This window comes from Aspergillus eucalypticola (genome assembly GCF_003184535.1).
Source record: "Aspergillus eucalypticola CBS 122712 chromosome Unknown BO83scaffold_6, whole genome shotgun sequence".
NCBI lineage: Eukaryota > Fungi > Ascomycota > Eurotiomycetes > Eurotiales > Aspergillaceae > Aspergillus > Aspergillus eucalypticola.
This window is the reverse complement of record NW_020290280.1, coordinates 69,189-89,925: the sequence shown is the minus strand read 5'-3', so window position 1 is coordinate 89,925 and position 20,737 is coordinate 69,189. Positions and strand designations below refer to the sequence as shown.

At 52.5% G+C, this 20,737-nt stretch overlaps 9 protein-coding genes across 9 annotated transcripts; 3 read left to right on the top strand and 6 right to left on the bottom strand.

The window, feature by feature from the left end:
* Nucleotides 1-65: 65 nt before the first annotated feature.
* BO83DRAFT_406344 (mitochondrial mRNA processing protein PET127) lies at nt 66-2,915 on the bottom strand. Its single transcript, XM_025533876.1, has 5 exons — nt 2,664-2,915; nt 2,294-2,572; nt 2,148-2,238; nt 2,026-2,089; nt 66-1,953 (listed from the first exon to the last, which is right to left on the bottom strand). Exons 1-5 carry the CDS (start codon nt 2,850-2,852, stop codon nt 357-359), a joined length of 2,220 nt encoding a protein of 739 aa, XP_025390418.1. The 5' UTR covers nt 2,853-2,915; the 3' UTR covers nt 66-356.
* Nucleotides 2,916-3,517: 602 nt separating this feature from the next.
* ade1 (bifunctional aminoimidazole ribotide synthase/glycinamide ribotide synthase) lies at nt 3,518-6,549 on the top strand. Its single transcript, XM_025528315.1, has 4 exons — nt 3,518-3,561; nt 3,809-4,116; nt 4,188-4,715; nt 4,780-6,549. Exons 2-4 carry the CDS (start codon nt 3,837-3,839, stop codon nt 6,396-6,398), a joined length of 2,427 nt encoding a protein of 808 aa, XP_025390417.1. The 5' UTR covers nt 3,518-3,561; nt 3,809-3,836; the 3' UTR covers nt 6,399-6,549.
* A 1,368-nt stretch (nt 6,550-7,917) lies between these two features.
* On the bottom strand, nt 7,918-9,506 carry act1 (actin ACT1; the record flags this gene model as incomplete). The annotated part of the gene is made up of 5 exons (XM_025535165.1): nt 7,918-8,148; nt 8,210-8,981; nt 9,056-9,086; nt 9,273-9,328; nt 9,391-9,506. The coding sequence occupies 5 exons, from the start codon at nt 9,504-9,506 to the stop codon at nt 7,918-7,920; spliced, it is 1,206 nt and encodes a 401-aa protein (XP_025390416.1).
* A 2,820-nt stretch (nt 9,507-12,326) lies between these two features.
* Nucleotides 12,327-13,052, top strand: fes1 (Hsp70 nucleotide exchange factor FES1; the record flags this gene model as incomplete). Its single annotated transcript, XM_025532662.1, has 2 exons — nt 12,327-12,734; nt 12,807-13,052. 2 exons carry the CDS (start codon nt 12,327-12,329, stop codon nt 13,050-13,052), a joined length of 654 nt encoding a protein of 217 aa, XP_025390415.1.
* Nucleotides 13,053-13,740: 688 nt separating this feature from the next.
* Nucleotides 13,741-14,978, bottom strand: BO83DRAFT_376195 (UPF0220 family protein). The gene is made up of 4 exons (XM_025530654.1): nt 14,786-14,978; nt 14,463-14,723; nt 14,252-14,349; nt 13,741-14,170 (listed from the first exon to the last, which is right to left on the bottom strand). The coding sequence occupies exons 1-4, from the start codon at nt 14,882-14,884 to the stop codon at nt 14,107-14,109; spliced, it is 522 nt and encodes a 173-aa protein (XP_025390414.1). The 5' UTR covers nt 14,885-14,978; the 3' UTR covers nt 13,741-14,106.
* A 206-nt stretch (nt 14,979-15,184) lies between these two features.
* BO83DRAFT_332855 (uncharacterized protein) lies at nt 15,185-16,801 on the bottom strand. The gene is made up of 2 exons (XM_025528313.1): nt 16,697-16,801; nt 15,185-16,643 (listed from the first exon to the last, which is right to left on the bottom strand). The coding sequence occupies exons 1-2, from the start codon at nt 16,746-16,748 to the stop codon at nt 15,325-15,327; spliced, it is 1,371 nt and encodes a 456-aa protein (XP_025390413.1). The 5' UTR covers nt 16,749-16,801; the 3' UTR covers nt 15,185-15,324.
* A 454-nt stretch (nt 16,802-17,255) lies between these two features.
* Nucleotides 17,256-18,101, bottom strand: BO83DRAFT_376192 (Vps55 family protein). The gene is made up of 3 exons (XM_025530653.1): nt 17,840-18,101; nt 17,547-17,760; nt 17,256-17,394 (listed from the first exon to the last, which is right to left on the bottom strand). Exons 1-3 carry the CDS (start codon nt 17,876-17,878, stop codon nt 17,261-17,263), a joined length of 387 nt encoding a protein of 128 aa, XP_025390412.1. The 5' UTR covers nt 17,879-18,101; the 3' UTR covers nt 17,256-17,260.
* Nucleotides 18,102-18,299: 198 nt separating this feature from the next.
* On the top strand, nt 18,300-19,408 carry pre5 (proteasome core particle subunit alpha 6). Its single transcript, XM_025530652.1, has 3 exons — nt 18,300-18,424; nt 18,512-18,623; nt 18,693-19,408. The coding sequence occupies exons 1-3, from the start codon at nt 18,387-18,389 to the stop codon at nt 19,329-19,331; spliced, it is 789 nt and encodes a 262-aa protein (XP_025390411.1). The 5' UTR covers nt 18,300-18,386; the 3' UTR covers nt 19,332-19,408.
* An 80-nt stretch (nt 19,409-19,488) lies between these two features.
* BO83DRAFT_355807 (LOG family protein) lies at nt 19,489-20,688 on the bottom strand (the record flags this gene model as incomplete). Its single annotated transcript, XM_025529164.1, has 2 exons — nt 20,378-20,688; nt 19,489-20,230 (listed from the first exon to the last, which is right to left on the bottom strand). Exons 1-2 carry the CDS (start codon nt 20,419-20,421, stop codon nt 19,489-19,491), a joined length of 786 nt encoding a protein of 261 aa, XP_025390410.1. The 5' UTR covers nt 20,422-20,688.
* Between the last annotated feature and the right edge of the window lie 49 nt (nt 20,689-20,737).

The window sequence follows — 20,737 nt, the reverse complement described above, 5'->3', positions numbered from 1 at the left end:
AACAGACAGCTTCACAGAAGAAACAACACCCAGCAGGCTACAACGACAATGCTTGCAGCCGAGGTGTGAAAGGAGAATGTTTGAGATCATTATAGTATGCATACATATAAGGTGTGAGGGAGCATGAGGTATCTATAAGAAGGTAAGGATGAGGTGAATAGTAGGTATCGAAAAGTGAGGCGGATCAGCAAATTAGATGGTTTGACTGATTGATTAGATGGATAGAATGCCTTCTCGCGCCGCGAGTTGATCAATCCATCAGTGCATCAATCAATCAATCAATCAATCATCTTCAATCCACGGTCCCGCCTAGCCGAGAATAGCAGGAGACAGAGGAAAGAGGTAGTAGACAAAGCTTAATCGCGTAAAACGACCAGCTTTTCCTGCTCATCCAACTTATTCTGCTCCTTGCGGTACTTGCGACCTTTCTTGGCGTATTCGCGGAGACGGCGAATATACGTATTGGCCGCAACGTCAGTTTCGTCCTCGCCGCGGCCGGAGAGAGCCTTCCGGCGACGTTCCTGGCACGCGTTGTAGAGTTTCCAGCACTTGTTACTGTCGAGGTGGTTCAATTCGTAGTCCACGGACCACTTGTTAGGGGATTGGAACTGGATCGGGCGGTCCACGTATTCGCCATCCACGATGTTGCGGACGGTGAGGGCAAAGCCCATGATTTCTTTGCTTGGGGTCGTCTCGGCTTCGTCTTGGGAGGTTTCGGACTTGGTCGTGGCAGAGTCTTCGGCCAGGTCGTCTGCGGGGCTGGAGGACTCGAAGTCGGCGGGGATGTCTTCGGTGTCGTTGGTGGTGGTGGTTGTGTCGTCGTCTTCGTCGGCGCGACCGGGGAGGTCGAGTACGCGGCGCTGGTAGGCGTCGATTTCGGCTTGGTTCTTTGTCTGGATTGCGTGGATTTCCTCGTCGGTGACGGGCTCGGCGAAGATGTACATGTACGGTGGTCCGGCCGTGGAGTCACGGGTCTCGAAGTGGAAGCGGAGAGATTGTTTGGGGAATCGGGCCGTGACCTTGTTGAGAACCTTGTTCCAGAGCTGCAGACTCAGGAGGAACTCCCGGTCTCCCAGAGTGGTGTCGTACTGGCCGTGCAACGCCATGTCTAGTTCGGGCAAGCTGAGATACTGGAATCCAAAGATGCGCTCGATGTTGTGGAAGGCCACGAAGATGCCGTCCATGCGGCCGATGCGCACCTGGAGGGAGTACTTGAGGAGCGCGGCCCGGATCATGTCGTAGTACTCGCGCTCATATGACTCGTATGTGCCGTGGGCTTTCCGGATCTCGTAGCCCAGGCCGTGCTCGAAGTTCTTGGCGTCCATGCGAATGGAGGCCACCGCCCGGGTCTTCAGATCGAACATGCCGGTGCCGGGGAGCCGCGGGTCGTAGGCATCCAGCTGTGAACGCATCAGGAAATCGCCGTAGGTCGAGTAGTGGTAGGCTTCGGGCACTGCCTGCTCCTCTTCGGCGGAGATCTTGTTGGAGCTGGATCGTCGATAGCGCTCGAATTCCTCCTTTGGCATAGTCAAGAGCTTCTCCATCGATTTACCCAGGTTCATGAGAATGTTGGCCGTGTCATGCTCCTTATCGGCATCGATGGCATAGACGCCGTTCTGGTAGCGCAGGAACATGGCCGAGGGAGCTCGCAAGAGCCGCGTGAAGGTCCGCAGCCTTTCCTGAAAGCCCCGGGATACTTGTTGGATGTTGACCTCTCTCCAGTAGGACAGAAGGTAGTGGAAGTGCGACAATACGGATGTCATACTGGAAGAGGAGCCAATATACTTCTTCTTCTCCTTCTGCGCCAGGCCCCGTAACTGCTCGTCCTTGGAGGAGGTGATGTATTCCTTCAGCGCTTCGAAGTCGAATTCCGTGACAGGCATAATGGAGCCAAGGTATGGATCGAAATTGTAGACGCGCGATCGGGGATCCCGAAGATGGTAGACTCCCGGGCTGTATGTGACAGTAGCTGTCAGCTCCGCTTTGTTTTCGATTGTTTTTTTGGGTGAGAGGAAAGCAACTTACTTGAACAGCACTCTGTCCAGACCATAGGCTAGTTGCGGGACTTCGGGAGTCTCGACATCCAGGGCTTTGCGCTAGTTAGTGATCCAGTAGGAGATTTCACAAGTCGCTTGAGGAAGACGCACCTTTCACGGAGTCGCGGTCTGCATTGATCTTTCCGGTGTCCTTTCCGGTGATCGGAACAGGAAGCTGTAGTTTGGTAGACTGTTTGTTGGCCTAGCATGGGAGTTAGACTCTGGCTAGACCAAGTGGGAAGGTGAAGCTGACTGACCGATACCTGCGGTTTGGGAGATGTTGAAGAGTCAGGAGCTGCCTTCTGCTGCGCGCGAGCTTTTTGATCCTTCTTGTCCTTCGGCTCCGGTTGCTTCTTCTCCTCCTTCGAAGTCTCGGTGTCGGCTGCTTGGTTTGCAGGGTCCGTCTTGCGCAGTTTCATCGCTTCTTGCTTGGCGGCCTTTCGGACCGCTTTCTTGTCCGCATTCTGGGGTGACTTGGAGTTTTGCGTCCGAAGGGACTTCTTCACATGGGCGGGTGTCCTTCTATCCGGGAGATTCTGTCCGCAGCAGCAGGCGGTTAGCATTCACATGTTTTCAAGCTTCCGCTTAGTGGCTCTTCATGGGAGCATCTCAATGTCGCATAGGTACCTTCTCTAGTGCCTTCAGCTGCTCTTCAATGGCGACAGTGGAAGAAGTCTCGGTGGCCTGGGAGCGCAACCTGGGCGCGGTGTGGAAGCGGCGAGCCCAGGGCTGGGCTTCGAGGCCGCGAGCTAAGCATGAGAGACAGACATGCTCGCGCAAAGGGTCTGAGACAGACCGCAGGGTGGCCCGATACATTCGGGCCAAATCAACGAGCGACAATGGGAGAAGAGTGCAGAAGCAGCCAAAGAAGGATTTGAGGGATGGAAGGGACGCTGAGAAGGAATGAATTGAGGAATTGATCGAAAAGCTACATTTTTTTTGCCTTCGAAGCTTCGCCGCGCTTCGGCTTTTCTGCCCGTCGGGGTGTGTTCACCGCCCGGGGAGGTTCATCTAATACGCTGTTTGTAATTGGTATGATCAATACGGAAATAAGATACGGGACTGGATACAGCGTGGTATTTGTCTGTCCATACAAACGGGTATCGATAACAAGCAATGTACCCAAGAAGTACCAGGAAGTACCAGCCAGTAATCTCCAAAGTACCCGCGGAGTATAGCTGAGATAGTGCGACTTGACACTTGAGAGAGATCTTCTTGGATATGAGATATGAAGATAAAAAGAATTGAAGTCTCTGTTACTACCTATAATTCTTTCTTACACATTTTAATCTCCGAGATATCCAACTAAATAGCTATTTACTATACTCTGTACCATGCCCACTGCTGTACTCCGAATCCGGGGTCGGAGGTGCAATTGATTGGCCCCGCCGTGCCGCCAATCGATAAAAAAAGTCAAAAAAAAATCCCAGCGACAAAGTTGAGTTTGGGTTTTCTTGTTTGCTCCCATTGCTTCTTTCGCTCCTCATTCTCGCTCTTCTAGCTCTGTGTGCAGTTTGGTCTCGAGGTAAGTAAAGAATTGTTTTACTCTTTGCATGGAATTCTGCACAACTGGACTTGTTCTGGGGCATTTGACCGAAAGAAACCATGAGTCAAAGTATCCCAATGGGGGGTTTCACTTGCCCCTCCATCCACTCCATCTTCTCCTCCACACTCTCTCTTCCTTTCCCTCTCTCTCTCTCCTCCTCCTCTCCTCTCACCACCCTTTAACCGCACATTTGTGCTTCTTCTCTGACCTTATTCTTGTCAATCAGGTCCTCAGAGAACCCTGCACCTTTCACTATGACTACGGAACGGTTGCGCGTTCTCATCGTCGGCAATGGCGGCCGTGAACATGCGCTGGCTTGGAAACTGACCCAGTCTCCCCGCGTCGACATTGTCTACGTCGCTCCCGGCAATGGAGGCACCGCTCAGGGTCCCGACAGCAAGATCCAGAGCGTCAACGTCAAGGGCAATGACTACCCCGGTCTCGTTGCTTTCGCCCAGCAGAACGGTGTCAACCTCGTTGTCCCCGGTCCTGAGGCTCCCCTCGTCGACGGCATCCAGGGTTACTTCCAGGCCGGTGAGTCCGTCCTTTAAACATGGAGCAATCGCAGTACCTCGTGTAACTGACCGTGAATCGCCCGAACTCAGTTGGTATCCGCTGCTTCGGTCCTTCCAAGGCCGCTGCCCGCATGGAGGGCTCCAAGACCTTCTCCAAGGACTTCATGAAGCGTCACAACATCCCCACCGCCGCCTACGAGAACTTCTACGAATATGAGCCTGCTCGCCAGTACCTCGACTCCGTCTCTCACCAGGTCGTCATCAAGGCCGATGGTCTGGCCGGTGGAAAGGGTGTCATCATCCCCACTACCAAGGAGGAGGCCCACCAGGCCCTCCGTGAAATGATGGTCGAGAACCAATTCGGTGAGGCCGGTAGCGAGGTCGTCATCGAGGAGTACCTCGAGGGTGACGAGCTCAGTGTCCTGACCTTCAGTGATGGTTACACTATCCGCTCCCTTCCCGCCGCTCAGGACCACAAGCGTATCTTCGATGGCGACCAGGGCCCCAACACCGGTGGCATGGGTTGCTACGCCCCGACCCCCATCTCCTCCCCGGAGGTTCTCGCTCAGATTGACCGCTCCATCATTCAGCCCTCCGTCGATGGCATGCGCAGAGATGGTCTGTCTTCCCCTATATCCGTTTCTAGGTTACTTTCCATTCGCTGACTATCCTCACTTCATAGGATTCCCCTTCGTTGGTATCCTTTTCACCGGTCTCATGATGACCAAGGATGGCCCCAAGGTTCTCGAGTACAATGTCCGCGGTGGTGACCCCGAGACTCAGACTCTCCTCCCTCTGCTCACCGACGACACCGACTTGGCCGAGATCATGGTCGCCTGCACCGAGCACTGGCTCGACGGTGTCTCTATCAATGTCAAGCCCGACTTCTCCACCACTGTTATCGCCGTGGCCGGTGGCTACCCCAACTCCTACGCCAAGGGCAAGAAGATCACCCTGGACCCTACCCCCGAAGGCACCTTGATCTTCCACGCTGGTACCAACCTCGTCGGTGACGAGCTCCAGACCGCTGGCGGCCGTGTCATTGCTTCCACGGCCACCGCATCCAGCCTCGAGGAGGCCGTCCGCAAGAGTTACGAGGGCGTCGCCACCATTCACTTCGAGGACATGTTCTACCGCAAGGATATCGCCCACCGGGCCTTCCGCCAGCGCGATGCTGCCGCTGCTCAGCAGGAGTCTCTCACCTACGCCGCCGCCGGTGTTTCTATCGATGCAGGCAATGACCTCGTCCAGAAGATCAAGAGCTCCGTCGCTCAGACCAAGCGCCCCGGTACCGACGCCGTCATCGGTGGCTTCGGTGGTCTCTTCTCTTTGGCCGCCGCCAACTCCACCTACCACCCCGAATCCCCTACCCTCATCGGTGCCATTGACGGTGTCGGCACCAAGCTCAAGATTGCCCACGCTGCTGGCGTGCACAACACCGTTGGTATCGATTTGGTCGCCATGAACGTCAACGACCTGGTCGTCCAGGGTGCAGAGCCCCTCTTCTTCCTGGACTGCTACTCCTGCGGCAAGCTCGACGTCCCCACTGCCTCTGCCTTCGTTTCCGGTGTCGCTGAGGGCTGTGTCCAGGCTGGCTGCGCCCTGATCGGTGGTGAGACCGCAGAGATGCCCGGTCTCTTCATCGATGAGTCCTACGATGCCGTCGGTGCCGCCGTCGGTGCCATCAACACCACCGGCCCCAACGCCCGCACTATCCTGCCCGACACCACCGCCATGAAGGCTGGTGACGTCCTGCTGGCCCTGGCTTCGTCCGGCCCCCACTCGAACGGTTACTCTCTCGTCCGCAAGATCGTTGAGCGCTCGGGTCTGTCGTACCAGGACCCCGCTCCCTTCACCATGCCCTCGGCCACGGGTCCCCAGACCCTGGGCCAGGCCCTGCTCACCCCTACCCGCATCTACGTCAAGCCCCTCCTGAAGGCCCTGGCCACCTCTTCCGCCGCTATCAAGGGTCTCGCTCACATCACCGGTGGTGGTCTGCTTGACAACGTGCCCCGTATGCTGCCCGCCACTCTGGCCGCGCACATCAACGTCTCCACCTGGGAGCTGCCCCCTGTCTTCCGCTGGCTGAAGCAGAACGGTAACGTCACCGCCATGGAGATGTCCCGCGCCTTCAACTGCGGTGTGGGTATGATCCTGGCTGTGGAGAAGGGCTCCGAGGGTGCCATCACGGAACTCCTCCAGAAGGAGGGCCAGACGGTCTACCAGATCGGTGAACTCCAGGTCAAGCAGGAAGGCGAGGAGGGCTGTGTCCTGACTGGTCTGGAGACCTGGGATGCGTAAAATATGATAATTTTGAGACTTCAGACAAAGATAGTTATGTTATGATATGATGTCAAACTTAGATAAAATCACGGAGGGCGGCGGGTTGGGATGGGAGATGAGATCCATAGAAAAGCAGGAGGGAACATCCCTCCTCTTTTATTTTTTTTCCTTACACTTTTGCATTATTTTGATATCATCAAGTTACGTTTTTGAATGAATGAATACAATATTTCCACTGTTCACATACTCCGTTTGTTTACACTGTATAGATGTGCCTCATATACCAGAGCATAGTACAAAGTTATTATCAACCATACTAAATCATCTCACTACCTGAAGACACACACCCATCGAATCTATCAGTACTCACGTCTATCCTCGTTTAGGCTCTAATCAAAATAACAGAAACTCATACCCTAAAGGATCCTAGCCAGTTAGTACCGTTATAGCAGTAACTATAGCGCTTTCCATCCAACAACTGCACTCCCAACTACTACAGATTGAAGCAAACATACGCACTCCCTACAGAGTATTATACTAGAAACCAACAGATAAAAATAGCTACTAGTAGTAAGGACTAATACACTATGATACAAGGATTGAATACGCACGTGTAGTGTGCAGGCGATACCTTGCCCGCAGGAGCTGTATCAAAACTCCGAACAGCCTCTCACTAAGCCTATGGACCGAACTACCCATCTGGCTTAGTAGCTACTACTACTACAGTACTAGTTAGTTGGGCTGGGCTGAAACGGTCGCCAGATCGGACACCTCCAGTTTCATTCCCCGCGGTCTAGAAGGCCTGGCATGACATCATGGTCGACGGTCTCTTCAGGTCTGGGTGGCTGGCCTCTCTTACCCTGTGATAGATTGACATTGCGTCCGGGGGATGGCTGGATGAGATCTAGGCCATCCCATTACCTGTGGGGTTGTATACAGTAGGCACTACTGGGAGAAGTCCTACGGAGAGTCCAAGTTGAGGCCGTGAAAAGACACCAGGTCATAGATAGTCATACGAGCTCAATGGGCAGGCAGGAATCACGAAAGGGAAAACAAAAGATAAAAAGCAGACCGGCTCATCCACAGAAGATCGACATTCGCAGCAGCATTTTTAAGCTATAACCAGCCCGAAGGCGAGAATGGCAAAGAAACGGGCCCAACAGGAGAGAACAGGAGCCAAACACGAGGTCGAACAGTTGAAGGAAAAGAAGAGCTTCCCATATACATTGCCTCGCCTACACCGCTTCTCGTGCCCCTCCGGTTTTCTTACTCGTTGCCGCCACAAAAGTGGCCTGCTGCCGTCGTGACACGCGTTTGCAAAAAAAATAAACCTTCTCTATTCCACAGCTAAAATAAAAGTTCCTTTTTCAGGCGATCTTCCTCCTAGTGCGAGTCAGAGAGGCCCGCAAGTCACCAGTGTCTCCGGGCTTTTTAATACATGGGGGAATACGAGAGTACGAAACGGATCACGCGCAAGAGCTAGATAGAAACTCTGTTAGCAAGATCTGACATGATCCCTGGAAGATCAGCACATACCTTAGAAGCACTTGCGGTGGACGATCGAAGGACCGCTCTCGTCGTACTCCTGCTTGGAGATCCACATCTGCTGGAAGGTGGAGAGGGAGGCCAGGATGGAACCACCGATCCAGACGGAGTACTTGCGCTCGGGAGGAGCAATGATCTTGACCTTCATGGAAGAAGGAGCAAGGGCAGTGATCTCCTTCTGCATACGGTCGGAGATACCGGGGTACATGGTAGTACCACCAGACTAAGGGGAGAAGTTAGTGATCAGGACAACTTCATACGCATCAAGGAGGCTGAAAACATACCATAACAATGTTGCCGTACAGATCCTTACGGACATCCACATCACACTTCATGATGGAGTTGAAGGTGGTCTCGTGGATACCACCGCTCTCCAGACCCAGGACGCTAGGAGCGAAGAGAGCCTCAGGAGCACGGAAACGCTCGTTGCCGATGGTGATGACCTGACCGTCGGGAAGCTCGTAGGACTTCTCGAGGCTGGAGCTCTGGGAAGCGGTCTGGATCTCCTGCTCGAAGTCGAGAGCGACGTAGCAGAGCTTCTCCTTGATGTCACGGACAATTTCACGCTCAGCGGTAGTGGAGAAAGTGTAACCACGCTCGGCAAGGATCTTCATGAGGTAATCCGTCAGGTCACGACCAGCCATGTCGACACGGGAGATGGCGTGGGGAAGGGCGAAACCCTCGTAGATGGGGACGACGTGAGTAACACCGTCACCAGAGTCCAGAACGATACCGGTGGTACGACCGGAGGCGTACAGGGACAGAACGGCCTGGATGGAGACGTAGAAGGCGGGGGCGTTGAAAGTCTCGAAGACGATCTGGGTCATCTTCTCACGGTTGGACTTGGGGTTGATGGGGGCTTCGGTCAAGAGAACGGGGTGCTCCTCGGGAGCGACACGGAGTTCATTGTAGAAGGTGTGGTGCCAGATCTTCTCCATGTCATCCCAGTTCGTGACGACACCGTGCTCAATGGGGTATCTGAGGGTAAGGATACCACGCTTGGACTGTGCCTCATCACCGACGTAGGAGTCCTTCTGACCCATACCAATCATGATACTGTGGGCGGCATTAGACAAAACTGATCACCCAGCCTAGCAGGCCAATTAGGGGAGAAAAAGGGGGAGCTTTACCCATGGTGACGGGGACGACCGACAATGGAGGCTGTACCGCAAGTTAGTTCACTATTCGAACTGGTGCTGACATGGCGGGTAATTCACCGCCCCCACATGAGCTAGCAGCCCGGCGCGAAGACGCAATGGGTGGCAATTGCCATGAACGAGCGGGAAGAATCCATCAAGCCAGTAGGTAGGACGTCCAACATAGTGGACAAGGAGGGGGTTGACTTACGGAAGACGGCACGGGGAGCATCGTCACCGGCGAAACCGGCCTTGCACATACCCGAACTGGGAACACAGAAGTCAGTATAATCGAGCAAACCACAGCCTCGATGGCTAGTCAATCGAACTGTCCCAGATTCTTGCCATAAGCGCCGGGGGGAGTGGGCAAGTACTGCCAGCGAGAATCCCAGTCAAGTTCATCTTCGCGACCAAGCCCCAAAAGGGGACATATGTTTTGCACCATCTCCCCTGGACTTGGCGAGAAACCACAACAAGCAGGACGAATCCATCGCCAGAATCATCGAAAACCCAGAGTAACATACCCATTGTCAATGACGAGAGCAGCAACTTCCTCTAGATGGTGGAAAAATTAGATGTTAGCCAAGTTGTAAAGGTGGGCGTTGAGGGGGGTAACGGAGGGGGGAGGGGGAGCGAGCAAGCTTGGGAAGCGAGCAAGACGCAAGGTGGCAGGAAGCCCTTACCTTCCATGGTGACTGTGTGGGATTAAGAATCGGACTACGGGGAATAAAAAAAGAGACGAAGAGAAGAAAGAGAAGAGTGGGATGGAGATGGAGATGGAAGGGAGGAGTGACGGGAAAGAGAAGAGGGAAGTAGTAAGTTCAAGAGAGAGATGGGATGAGTTGAGGTAAGTAGGTTGGAGAGGGAGGAAACGGGGGGAGGAGTGGAAAGTGATGGAGGCCGTCGGGTTAGTAGGGAGTCGGCGGTAGTGGAAAGCAAGAGTGGGTGCGGGTTGGCCTGGTTGGGTTTGGTTCAGGTTGGGTTTGGTCTGGTCTGGTTTGGTTTGGTTTGGTTTTGTCTGGTCTGGTTTGGTTCTGGTCAGATTGACTGGTTGGTACGTACTCAGTAGGGGGAGGGGGGGGGGGTGAAAGCGATAGTCAGTCAGCGCATACTAACTTCGCTGCTCCAAGTATCTAAGATAGTAACTATATATGATCGGTCAATTAGGGGCGAAAGAAAAGCCCAGTTTTAATTAATGAAGTCTCCAGTAGGCACCACTTCTACGAATACGGAGTCACGGATGGAAGGAGACAAGAGCAGAAAACTTGAAAGGGGAGAGGCAATACACACCAGTCAACGTTCTTCCAACCAGTCTGGAAGGTCCCTTTTTTACGCCAGATACACACCAACTTAAGGGGGAGGGGGAATGACTGCGAAAAAGGGAGAGGTTGGACTGGATCAGGCGGGGTGAAGTGGGTCCCACTCTAGGCTTTTCCGAGTCTAGTCCGGGTGTTTCGGCAACGTTGATTGCACCGCCGGGAGCACTAGTGCCGTTTAGTCCCAGTGCTGTCACCGCCACACTTTCACGCCGAGTACCGCTCGTCAGGTAAGCGGGTAATTTAATACACCCAGGGCGCTAAAGGGGGACCAGAACGTGTACTTGTTGCTAACGCTGAGAAGTATTATCTGGCTGGAGAGAGATAGAGAGATCCGATGTATGTATATCAAGACAATTTTAGAGAACGAGGAAAGAGATAGATAATGGTGGTTATGGAAGTATGCATTTCCGTGGATGTACTCTTCCACCCTTGTTTATATACACCCAACCTGAATGTCAAAACCATCCCCCACCATGGTTGCCTCCAGGCAGAATGATTGTGGCCTTCCTACAATGATTAACTTGTCTTCCCTTACTGTTCCTCTCACCCGGACATTCCGTTGAGGTGGCCCTTCCGAAGGGCTGAGAAAGAGCAGGCAGGAGGACAACCAGAAGGAGGGAAAATAATCACGATGGCAAAAACACTTGCGCACCCTCGTGGGGCTGAACCCGACCCAGGGTTGCCGCCGTCAATGGCTCAGCCCGAGTGTGTACCACTGAACAAGATTGGAACAATAATAATCATGGCCCGATGATGATGATTATGATAGTGATGATGATAGCCTACAGCGTTAGCTTACCCACGACTGGATAATAATAGCACTGCCCGCCTTGGAGCCGACGGGCCAGGGAACAACCAAGAGCTGAGAATGGGCGATGACCATAGCCCGACCGGTCCTAACTTCAGGCTTCTGGATCCTTCCCCCCCGTTCACTAAATCTGAACCACTTGGTCTGTCCGGCTTTTTAAGGGGTTCGTACTCTTTTGCCCCTCGTTCGTGTCTCCTTAGCCTCTAGCGTGGCCGTTCTTTCCTATCCCTGAATTTTGTATCCTCTTTAGTTAATAATGCAATTGCCTGATCGTCTCCGTGTCCGCTGCTCTCTCCGTACTCCGTCATATCTGTAGTATCCCTAATTCCACGTCAGGTAGAAATGATCGACTGATGCCCTTCGATTCCGGTCAATTCCTATGCGCTGTCAGATTTCTTTACCGCCGTTTTCCCACCGGGCCCCCGAAATTGGGGGCTTCGAAGAAGAAAGCCTAGCCAGAACTGATGCCCGCCCCATGGAATGTCAATCGCATAAGGGCCGCGTTGATTCTTCGTAAGCCGATCTTCATTGGCGTTGCAGACCAGTGAAGAATGCATGGTCATCCAACGGTATCCTCGTGCCACGCGCAGAAATGTCTCGGTCGGTGAACAGCAGCCAGAAGTCACTGCATATCGGGCATGTATGACCGCATCGCGGGGTTATCCGAGCATGGCGGGGTACAATGCAGCGCCGCTGGCTGGTTTTGATTTGACCAAGATAGCAAGCTATACAGAGAAGGTACTATCAGTATGAGGATCCGAGCAGATACAGCATCAGGCCCTGTCAAGTAAAAGTAAAGAGGACTGCAATTGTTGTTCCCTTCTCTCGCAGACTTGAGTGTCAGCGTTGCGGTGGAAGGAGGTGGAAGGCCGTCGGAGCCGCATGAACCCTCTCGATCCGTCCAGAACATCACGCTTTTTCTTTGCCTTCATAGAACACCGGCGCATCTTTTTGCACAGTCACATCCACCACCATATCCCTGCTATAGAGATCATTTCACAGTGATTGATACAATATACATAGTATATATTTTTGCCTATTCTCTTTTTCCAACAACCTCCAGCCGTCATCTAGACACCTCACCACCTCCAACACAAATTTTACTCTCCACCACCGAACCATCCCCCACATCAACACCATGGACCCCAACATGAACAGTCTCCTTAAATGGAGTATCAAGGCCGCTACCGAGGAGCAAGCCTCCAGTGATAAGAACGACTCCGGCAACAATGCCCCCGCCGATCCCTCCCGCGGCCTCACGCCGCAGATGCTCTCGACGCTATTCGGTGGTCCCTCCGAAGCCGACCTGATGAAAGCCGCCATGGAAGCCCTTTGCTCCGATGAAGTCGACCTGGAGAACAAGCTGATCGCGTTTGACAACTTCGAACAGCTCATTGAGTCGATCGATAACGCAAACAACCTGGAGCCTCTGGGTCTGTGGACCCCTCTGGTCGAACTGCTTGACCACAACGAACCGGACATGCGTCGCATGGCGGCGTGGTGCATTGGCACGGCTGTGCAAAACAACGAAAAGGCGCAGGACAAGGTATGTTATTAATGTCTCATTGTCGCCTTTACATTCGGCGTCCAAATAAAACTAACTTATACCCCACAATAGCTTATTGTCTTGAATGCCCTTCCGAAGCTCGTCACCATTGCCACCACGGACACCACTCCCGTTGTTCGCAAGAAGGCCATCTATGCTATCTCTTCTGCAGTACGCAACTACCAGCCCTCCATGGACGAGGTGACTAAGAGTCTCCCCGAGGGTTACTCTCGTGACAAGATCGACGCCGGAGACATGGATGCCGTCGATGCGCTTATGGACAAGCTGCGCGCTCACAAGGTCGAGGCTTCTGCTTGAAGAAAAGTCAAATCGACATATGTGACATGTACTGTTGATAGGATGCTGTAGCCTAGCGAGCCTACTTCGTCGTCATCTGGCTAGCACGTGGCCGATGTCAAGAGCAGAGCCCTCGAGGCATACGCGCATTGCGCGTATACGTAGGGATGATCTTCCCCGGTATGATGTGGCTGGGCTAGGCAGTCGACTTGGACAAAGCTGAGCGACGATTTCTGGCTCAATGGTGGCATGCCGTGATAGGCACCCACCACCATGTTGAGGCTCACGGTTCAGAAGCTATGGGAGAATTTTCCACCCCACTTGATCCGAAACCGATCAGATGGAACATGGTGCATAGCTAGATGCGATTTACCGTCCTTGGCAGTCCACATGGCTGCCTGGAATTAGATACCCTGCGCTACTTTGAGATGCCATGCGCCCTATGCCAAGAAATATATAAACATTGAACATGATATCACTCCACTTTCAACAACCATAAACATTGGATGCCTGTCAATCATCTTCATAAGATACTAGTTTATTTTGTTGCCTGGGATTACCAGCCATAGATGATTTAATCTTGGCAACGCGTGTACTTATTTGCTGGGCTCCTGCCGTAGTACATTATAACCAACACCGGAAGTGATTATATGGATGCCTATCCCGCAAAGGAACGTCATTCTACCTTCAGTGAAGTACAAGAGAACTCCAACTCTCAGAAAGATATCCATAATCATGATTTGTAACAAGCATGCTAAAAGAGAAGGAACAACTACCTAGTAACCAAACAAGCACAAAATGCAGACCACATAATGCGGACATTGCTTTATACAACAACACGACAACCATCATAAAGAGTAACTGAACTCCATGATTCCATCAAGGAACAAGAAGAGATAGTAAAGACCGACCACAAAAGAAGCGCACATTCATAATACAATAATACGTCGCGGAGTAGTAGTATCGCTTTCGTCTCATACCAGCTAATCAATCAATCAGTCGACAGGAGAACAGGTATCACGACTGAACACCTGATAACCATAGCCCATTTCATCTCATATGGTATATCCATCCATCACAGAGCAAGGTTGTAGGTGTAATCGTCTTCTATATTCTGGGAGATCCATAGGACGATGGTGCTGCAATCGCAGAGTTCATTAGCAAATCCGTTCCTGCACTGCCTTTTTTTTTCCAACAAAGACATATGACGAAATACACACCTCAGCATAACCAGTCCATTCGCAATAACGTTCGCAATACCGAAGTAAAGTGTCGGAAGGGGATATCCCTGGATCAGGTACTTGAGTACCATGACCGTCTATATTCCCATCAGTTAGCCATTCCACTCCACTTCACTCCAGCAACTTCAATACCCCAAACAACAGATAATAGGGTAACAAAATAGGGTAGGTTTGCAGGTAAAATACTAACCACACTCCCAGCCAATCCACCCGCGAGCAACGCAAATCCCAAGAACAGCACAAACCTCGCCTTCCACGCAACCCCACTTCCACTATAACTGAAGCTATCGGCATGAAGACGCGACTTCTCAATCGAATTGATAACGAGCATTCCGAGCGCGGAGCAGATACCGGGAATCCAGTCGACGAACTTGACGTGCACGAAGGAGCCGTTGCGGGCGCTGTGGGAGAAAGCGGCGGCGTCGATGAGGAAGAAGAAACCCAGGGAGAACTACTGCCATGTGAGTGGGTTGTGTTGTTTGGTTGTGGTGGTGACGATGGGAGCTTGCTTACCAGTGCGCCGGAGGTGTAGACGCCTGCGTTGCGCACGGCGGAGTTGTTAAGCCATTCTGGCTTAGACCAGCGGAAAAGACGGTTGTTGGAGACGTCCATTGTGATGCGGGTATATTATGAGTATGTGTGAGATGTGATTCCGGGAGATGGAGTGTGTGCCAGCACTGAAGATGGTATCACTGTATGGCTGGATTGGCGGGTTGGTTGGAGCTGTTCGGGGAAGCCGGCGATGATGCAGTGCCGGGGCCGGAAAATCACCTGCCCGATCTATGCTATCTAACACTATCTAGACCTAATGTGAGAAGAGGAATCTGTCATGCAGTGTTTTTTAAGGTTGTATATTCTACATGTTTAAAAGAAAATCAGATAATGTAGTATGGTATGATTATTCCATTGATTGTGGCATGTATACCATGCTGCGACGAGGCGGTATACACCTTGGGTAAACAAGGGTAAACATTGATAGCTTCCTGGCCTCAAATAATATCGCTATGCTATATACTTCGTAACTCATCACTCGTTATCTGTGCCAGACAGACTCAATTCTCTTCACAAAACAGTTTCAAAACCTCATCGATGTACGTCATTGCCTTCCCCTTCTCCAACAGTGGTGGCTTATTCGGCGAGCCGTCTTCGCCTGCAGACGGCTCTTTCAGGTACTTCCGCAGTGCAAAGGTTGATGCGCGATAGGTCGCATGGTACATAGCCTTGAATTCATCTTCATCGGTATTGGAAATATCCTCCCCATTTGCAGGGGCCATATCGTGGCTACCGGTCCCGGTTTGCGGCCTACTCGAGCTCGCAGAGCGCGTTGTAGCACGGTTGAAGCCATAAAGCCGCATGCAGGTCAGAATTGTCCGTGTTATCGTGTTTTTGTTCTCGGCAATAATGGTTTCTGCATCCTTGGGCGTAGCTGGAGACTCAAATTTCCCTTCAGATGGCAATTCCGGGGACAGTTCTCTTTCCTTTCGTAATGATGACTCCACAAACGGGTTTGGCGTGCCTCGCCGTGATTTCAGTTCGCGCACGTAGCCTCGTCTGCTGCTAGGCCGTGACTGCTCCGACCGAGCTTCCAGAAGTTTGGAGCTGAGATTCGCCCCGATAGATACAGACCGGGACCGTTGTGAGGCGATACGGTCCAACTGGGGAAGAGAAGGCTCCTCTGACTCTCGTTTAACCCGAAGACCTTGCAGTTGCTGGGACGACTGAGAAAGTGATCGCGCCATTAATTGCGATACAGCCTCACCTCCCTTCTGTCGTACCCTTTTATGATGCTGCGCCACTGATTCAAAGAGCGTCGCTACACGTCTGCGCTTGGGGCTGGGCGAGCGAATGTCCGGAAGGAACTGAGGGGATTGGCCGTGGCCATCGGTATCTTGTGGAGATGGGAGAGACTGAGATTTGGCAATGAGATGTGCAGAGATCGGAGTGGCGTATATTCTCAGTTCTTGTCTAACAACATGGGACGGTTGGTGGTCTAGCTCCGGTGAAGAGACAGGCGGGGTGGGCGGTCGTTCATAGGAAGTCGTCATGGACAACATCCCATGTATCAAGAGATCGGTCGTGTTGGTTTCAGAGGGCTTTGTTCGCCCATCATTATCAATCCCCACGAGCAGCCCAATTGGGCATTGTAGGGTCTGGATCCGATCCAAATCATCATCTTCCAACCAGATAGTGCCCGTCAGCTTGTCCTTCAGCCATTGCGAGGTCTGCGGGCTATTCGTGTGGAGTTCGAGGTTGGGACCACATCGCGCATAGAGTGGTATGAGGGACGGGTTAACGAAACAGCGAAGACTGAGCGCGGAGTCTCTGCCAATGTCGGATTGCCAGTTTGACGACCGGTCAATTAATTGTAGGCCTAGCTTTGGTGATGAATAGGGCGAATGTAGCCAGGTGGTTGGCGGGGCTCACCTTGGAGTTGTGTGCCTCCATCCAGCGATATTGTGCCGGACCATACATTCATGTTAGAAGGACGAGGGATCACTCGTTCACATATTACTCGTGCTTGTGATGATGTTATCAGATCATTGTTGGATGTTCACTCACCAGTCGGCGCGGGTAATTTTACACGACGCGCCCAAGGCGGCGCGCCCCCACGTGACCGGCATCTAGGCACAATTACAGAGCGGAAGACATCGGCATCTCCAATGATAAAGTGAAGGAGATGGAGGTATGGGTTTATGGATCTGGATAAAGGAATGTATCACACTGCACTGGCAGAGTTTCTATATAACCTCGTACTGGCTATAGTACATCAATCGTATCATTGAACAACGAGAGTAAAATCAACATCGACTCCCGGGGCATCAAAAAGCACATCAGTACGCCTAGCATACGTCAAATCAAAACGATGTCTCATAAAGGTGCATTGGTCAAGAACATGGAAGGCGGCTTGCTTCAAAAGGTCGATCAACAATCTGCGAGCGGGTATCCAATGCGAAATCTGGTCTTGCAGATATCGGTGGGCATGGCAATTTAAAAGTCTTCCTGTTCCCTGAAGAACATGGAGAAACTGATGATGGTTCCGTAGATCAACAGACCGCCAATGATGGACATGATCATGGCGGGGATCTCGATAGCGCCGCTGTGCGCAAGAACGGCGGGGAGGGCTAATGAAGCGATTATGGTCAGCCGTGGATCGAGAGAGTCAGGAAGAAACAATGGTATATATCTCCGGTCGCAGCACAGTCTGCAGTCGCTTTCAATGGTAGGGATGAATGCGATCGCCGACCTAGCCCGCCTATCCGAGAAACCCACTCACCAATACCCATCAGCACCAGGAAGCCCGTCAGGAAACGACCAAAATCAGCAGCAGCATTTCCAGAGCTGTCCATAAAGTCATCGGGGTTTGCGCATCGCGAGCAGATCCAGTTGGGCAGGGGAGCAACCACGTAAGTCGCAACGACGACCAGTGGGAGGAAGTTGTGCCAGAGCGCCGATGACAAAATAACCAGCAGGAAGCCAATGGCGAGAACCTATGCCGAGATAACAATTAGCAAGAGTCCAAAGCAGCAGAAGTAAAGAAGCTTCATTCTAGCTCCCAAGAAGACATACAAAGGAGAGGGCGATGATCGTCTTGAGTCCGGCGGTCATGATTGCGGAGTAGGACTGTTCAGGTCCAGGACAACAGGCAGAAGTGAGAGGAGCTTCGCACCAACGAAGCTTGACTGGTAAAGCTTGTGGGAAAGATAGTAGAGTCAAAATAGCATGGGTATTAAGACGGAATGGCGACGAGAGGAGCACCGCAAACCAAGGACGGCCAGAGCCTGGATGAAGCAGGAGATTGGAATGGAATGAATGGATGGAAGGCAGTGACGTGCAGCGGAAGTGGATGATGGGGCGGGCGGCCTGAGGCAGCGGGCCAGCCAAGCAGTGAGAGCTTAGCCTTAAGCATGAGTTACTCTCAGTACTACCGCGTCAGTGCTTCTCTGCCTGCCCTCCAGCTCCATATCTCTCTCCCATCCACTCCTGCTCCCTACTTCATCGTCTTGATTCCTCTATTTCCCCCGTTGAGACTCAATATACTTTCTGGTCTCTTCCATTGAACTGACAGAGACCCCTATTCACCCACCTTCCGAGTCTCTCTACCCAAGCTTCCGCCATGTTCAGAAACAACTACGACAACGATGCGGTCACCTTGTATGGACCTCCCCAAGCTCCCTCATCCACCAGAACAAAGCTTTGCCTTCCCTAGTATTTTCAGATTACTAACGAAGCTCTTTAAAGCTCTCCGCAAGGCCGGATCTTCCAAGTCGAATATGCACAAGAAGCCGTGAAGCAAGGTTCCGTCGTGGTGGGACTCGTCAACAAGACACATGCCGTGCTGGTCGGCCTCAAGGTTCGACATCCCACTTATTCCCTGGCTCTTTCCTCTCGGGGCACATCCAGCTGACAGGAAAATCTCCAGCGTAATGCCGAAGAGCTTTCCTCGTACCAGAAGAAGATCATCGAAGTTGACTCCCACATGGGCATCGCCATCGCCGGTCTGGCATCGGACGCTCGGGTGCTCTCCAACTTCATGAAGCAGCAGTCTCTCAGCTCCCGCATGACCTACGGCCGCCCGCTCCCCGTCGACCGCATTGTCAGTCAGATCGGCGACCGCGCCCAAACGAACACTCAACATTACGGCAAGCGCCCCTACGGTGTCGGTCTGCTTGTCGCCGGTGTCGACGACTCCGGCCCGCACCTCTTCGAATTCCAACCCTCCGGTATGACCCATGAGATGGTGGCATGCGCCATCGGAGCCCGCTCCCAAATGGCTCGGACCTACCTGGAGCGGAACCTGGACAAGCTGGAGTCCACGTCGCGCGATGAGCTCATCACGCACGGCCTGCGGGCACTCAAGGAGTCCCTGTCTCAGGACAAGGAGCTGACGGTGGACAACACATCCGTGGGTGTGGTGGGGCTTGCGGGCGATGGTGCCTCGGGGAAGATCGAGAGCTTCAAGCTGTACGAGGGGCAGCAGCTGGTGCCCCTGCTGGAAGCACTGGAGCAGGCGGATGCGGGCGAGACGAAAGAAGAGGAGACAATGGAGGTTGATTCATAGGAGCAGCAAGATGCAGCAGATACATCATTGATTTGATAGTCACGATCCCGGAATAATATCACGTTTCCCACACCTGATACCATCTATATATATAACCTAACTCGGCTCGACCAACATCTACAACTAATCTTGCTACTAACTACTACTTAGACATCACCTATTCCTCCCCCCAATTCAACCTCATCCTCCCATTACTAACCCTATACCCCTTCAACCTTGGCCAAACATCCTTAACATCATTCACCTCGACGAGAATCCCCCCATTCTCCTCCCCAATATACCCCTCCTGCACGGCCTTCCTCACCCACGCCAACACCCCATCCCAATACCCATCCACATTAACCACCACCACCCCAGCCCCATGAATCCCCAACTGATTCCACGTCGTCATCTCCATCACCTCCTCAATCGTCCCGAACCCCCCCGCCAACGCCACAAACCCACTCCCAGGCCCCCCCTCCTGCACCTTCGTCGCCATAAGCCGCTTTCGCGCATGCATATCCGCCACGATCGTGGTCGTCCCGTACTCGGATTCCTTGAACATAGACTCCTTTGTCTTCGCAGTAGTGCCATTGGTAGTGGTAGTAGTACTAGCGGCTGGGATGATTCTTTCCGCGTCCTTGCCGGACCGTGCTTGCTGGACTCCTGCATTTGGGCCTGTGTCTGGGGGATGCTCCGTTGCATTGTCGTACCCCGGTTCTACCTTTACTAATGCGCGCGGGATCACGCCGTGCACGGCTTGCGGGCCGGAGAGTTTGACCAGCTCGCGGGCTATCGTGCCCATTAGACCTGCTGTGCCGCCACCATACACGAGGTGGATATTGTTCTTGTGGAATTCGTGCGCGAGTTGGCGCGCGGCTTCCATGTGGCGTGGGTTGGTGCCGGAGACGGAGCCACAGCTGTAATGGATTGGTTAGTTTGATAGATCATTATGTTGGTGCGTGGTGGTGATGGTGTGGATTTTTAAGTATAAGTATAAATGCGGGGTGAGGGGGGTGAGATGATACTACTAGTATATAAAATGATATGATCTGTTGGTGACTTACAATACGCAGACCACTGCAGGCTTAGTCCCGTTCACGGAGCTCATGATGTGGTTGAAACTTGTTGAAACTACTTGCTACTGATGAAGAAGACACAAACTCGCTCTTGTCGCTTTTTCAGAATGAAGAGGAGAAGTTCAATGGGGGTTTTGCCCTGAGCTCAACGGTTTAAGATGTCGGTGCAGTGATGTAACCGATTTCTTGAAGCTGCGGTTCTGGATCCGAATGCGGACAGACTGCACAAAACATTGGGGAATAAAGTGGCGGTAGTAGTCATGATGGGGATGGAAATCTTAGCTGGATTTAAATAGCATGCGAGTAAATGAAAGTCTGCAATGAGGATGTGATATATGAGTCAGAGAT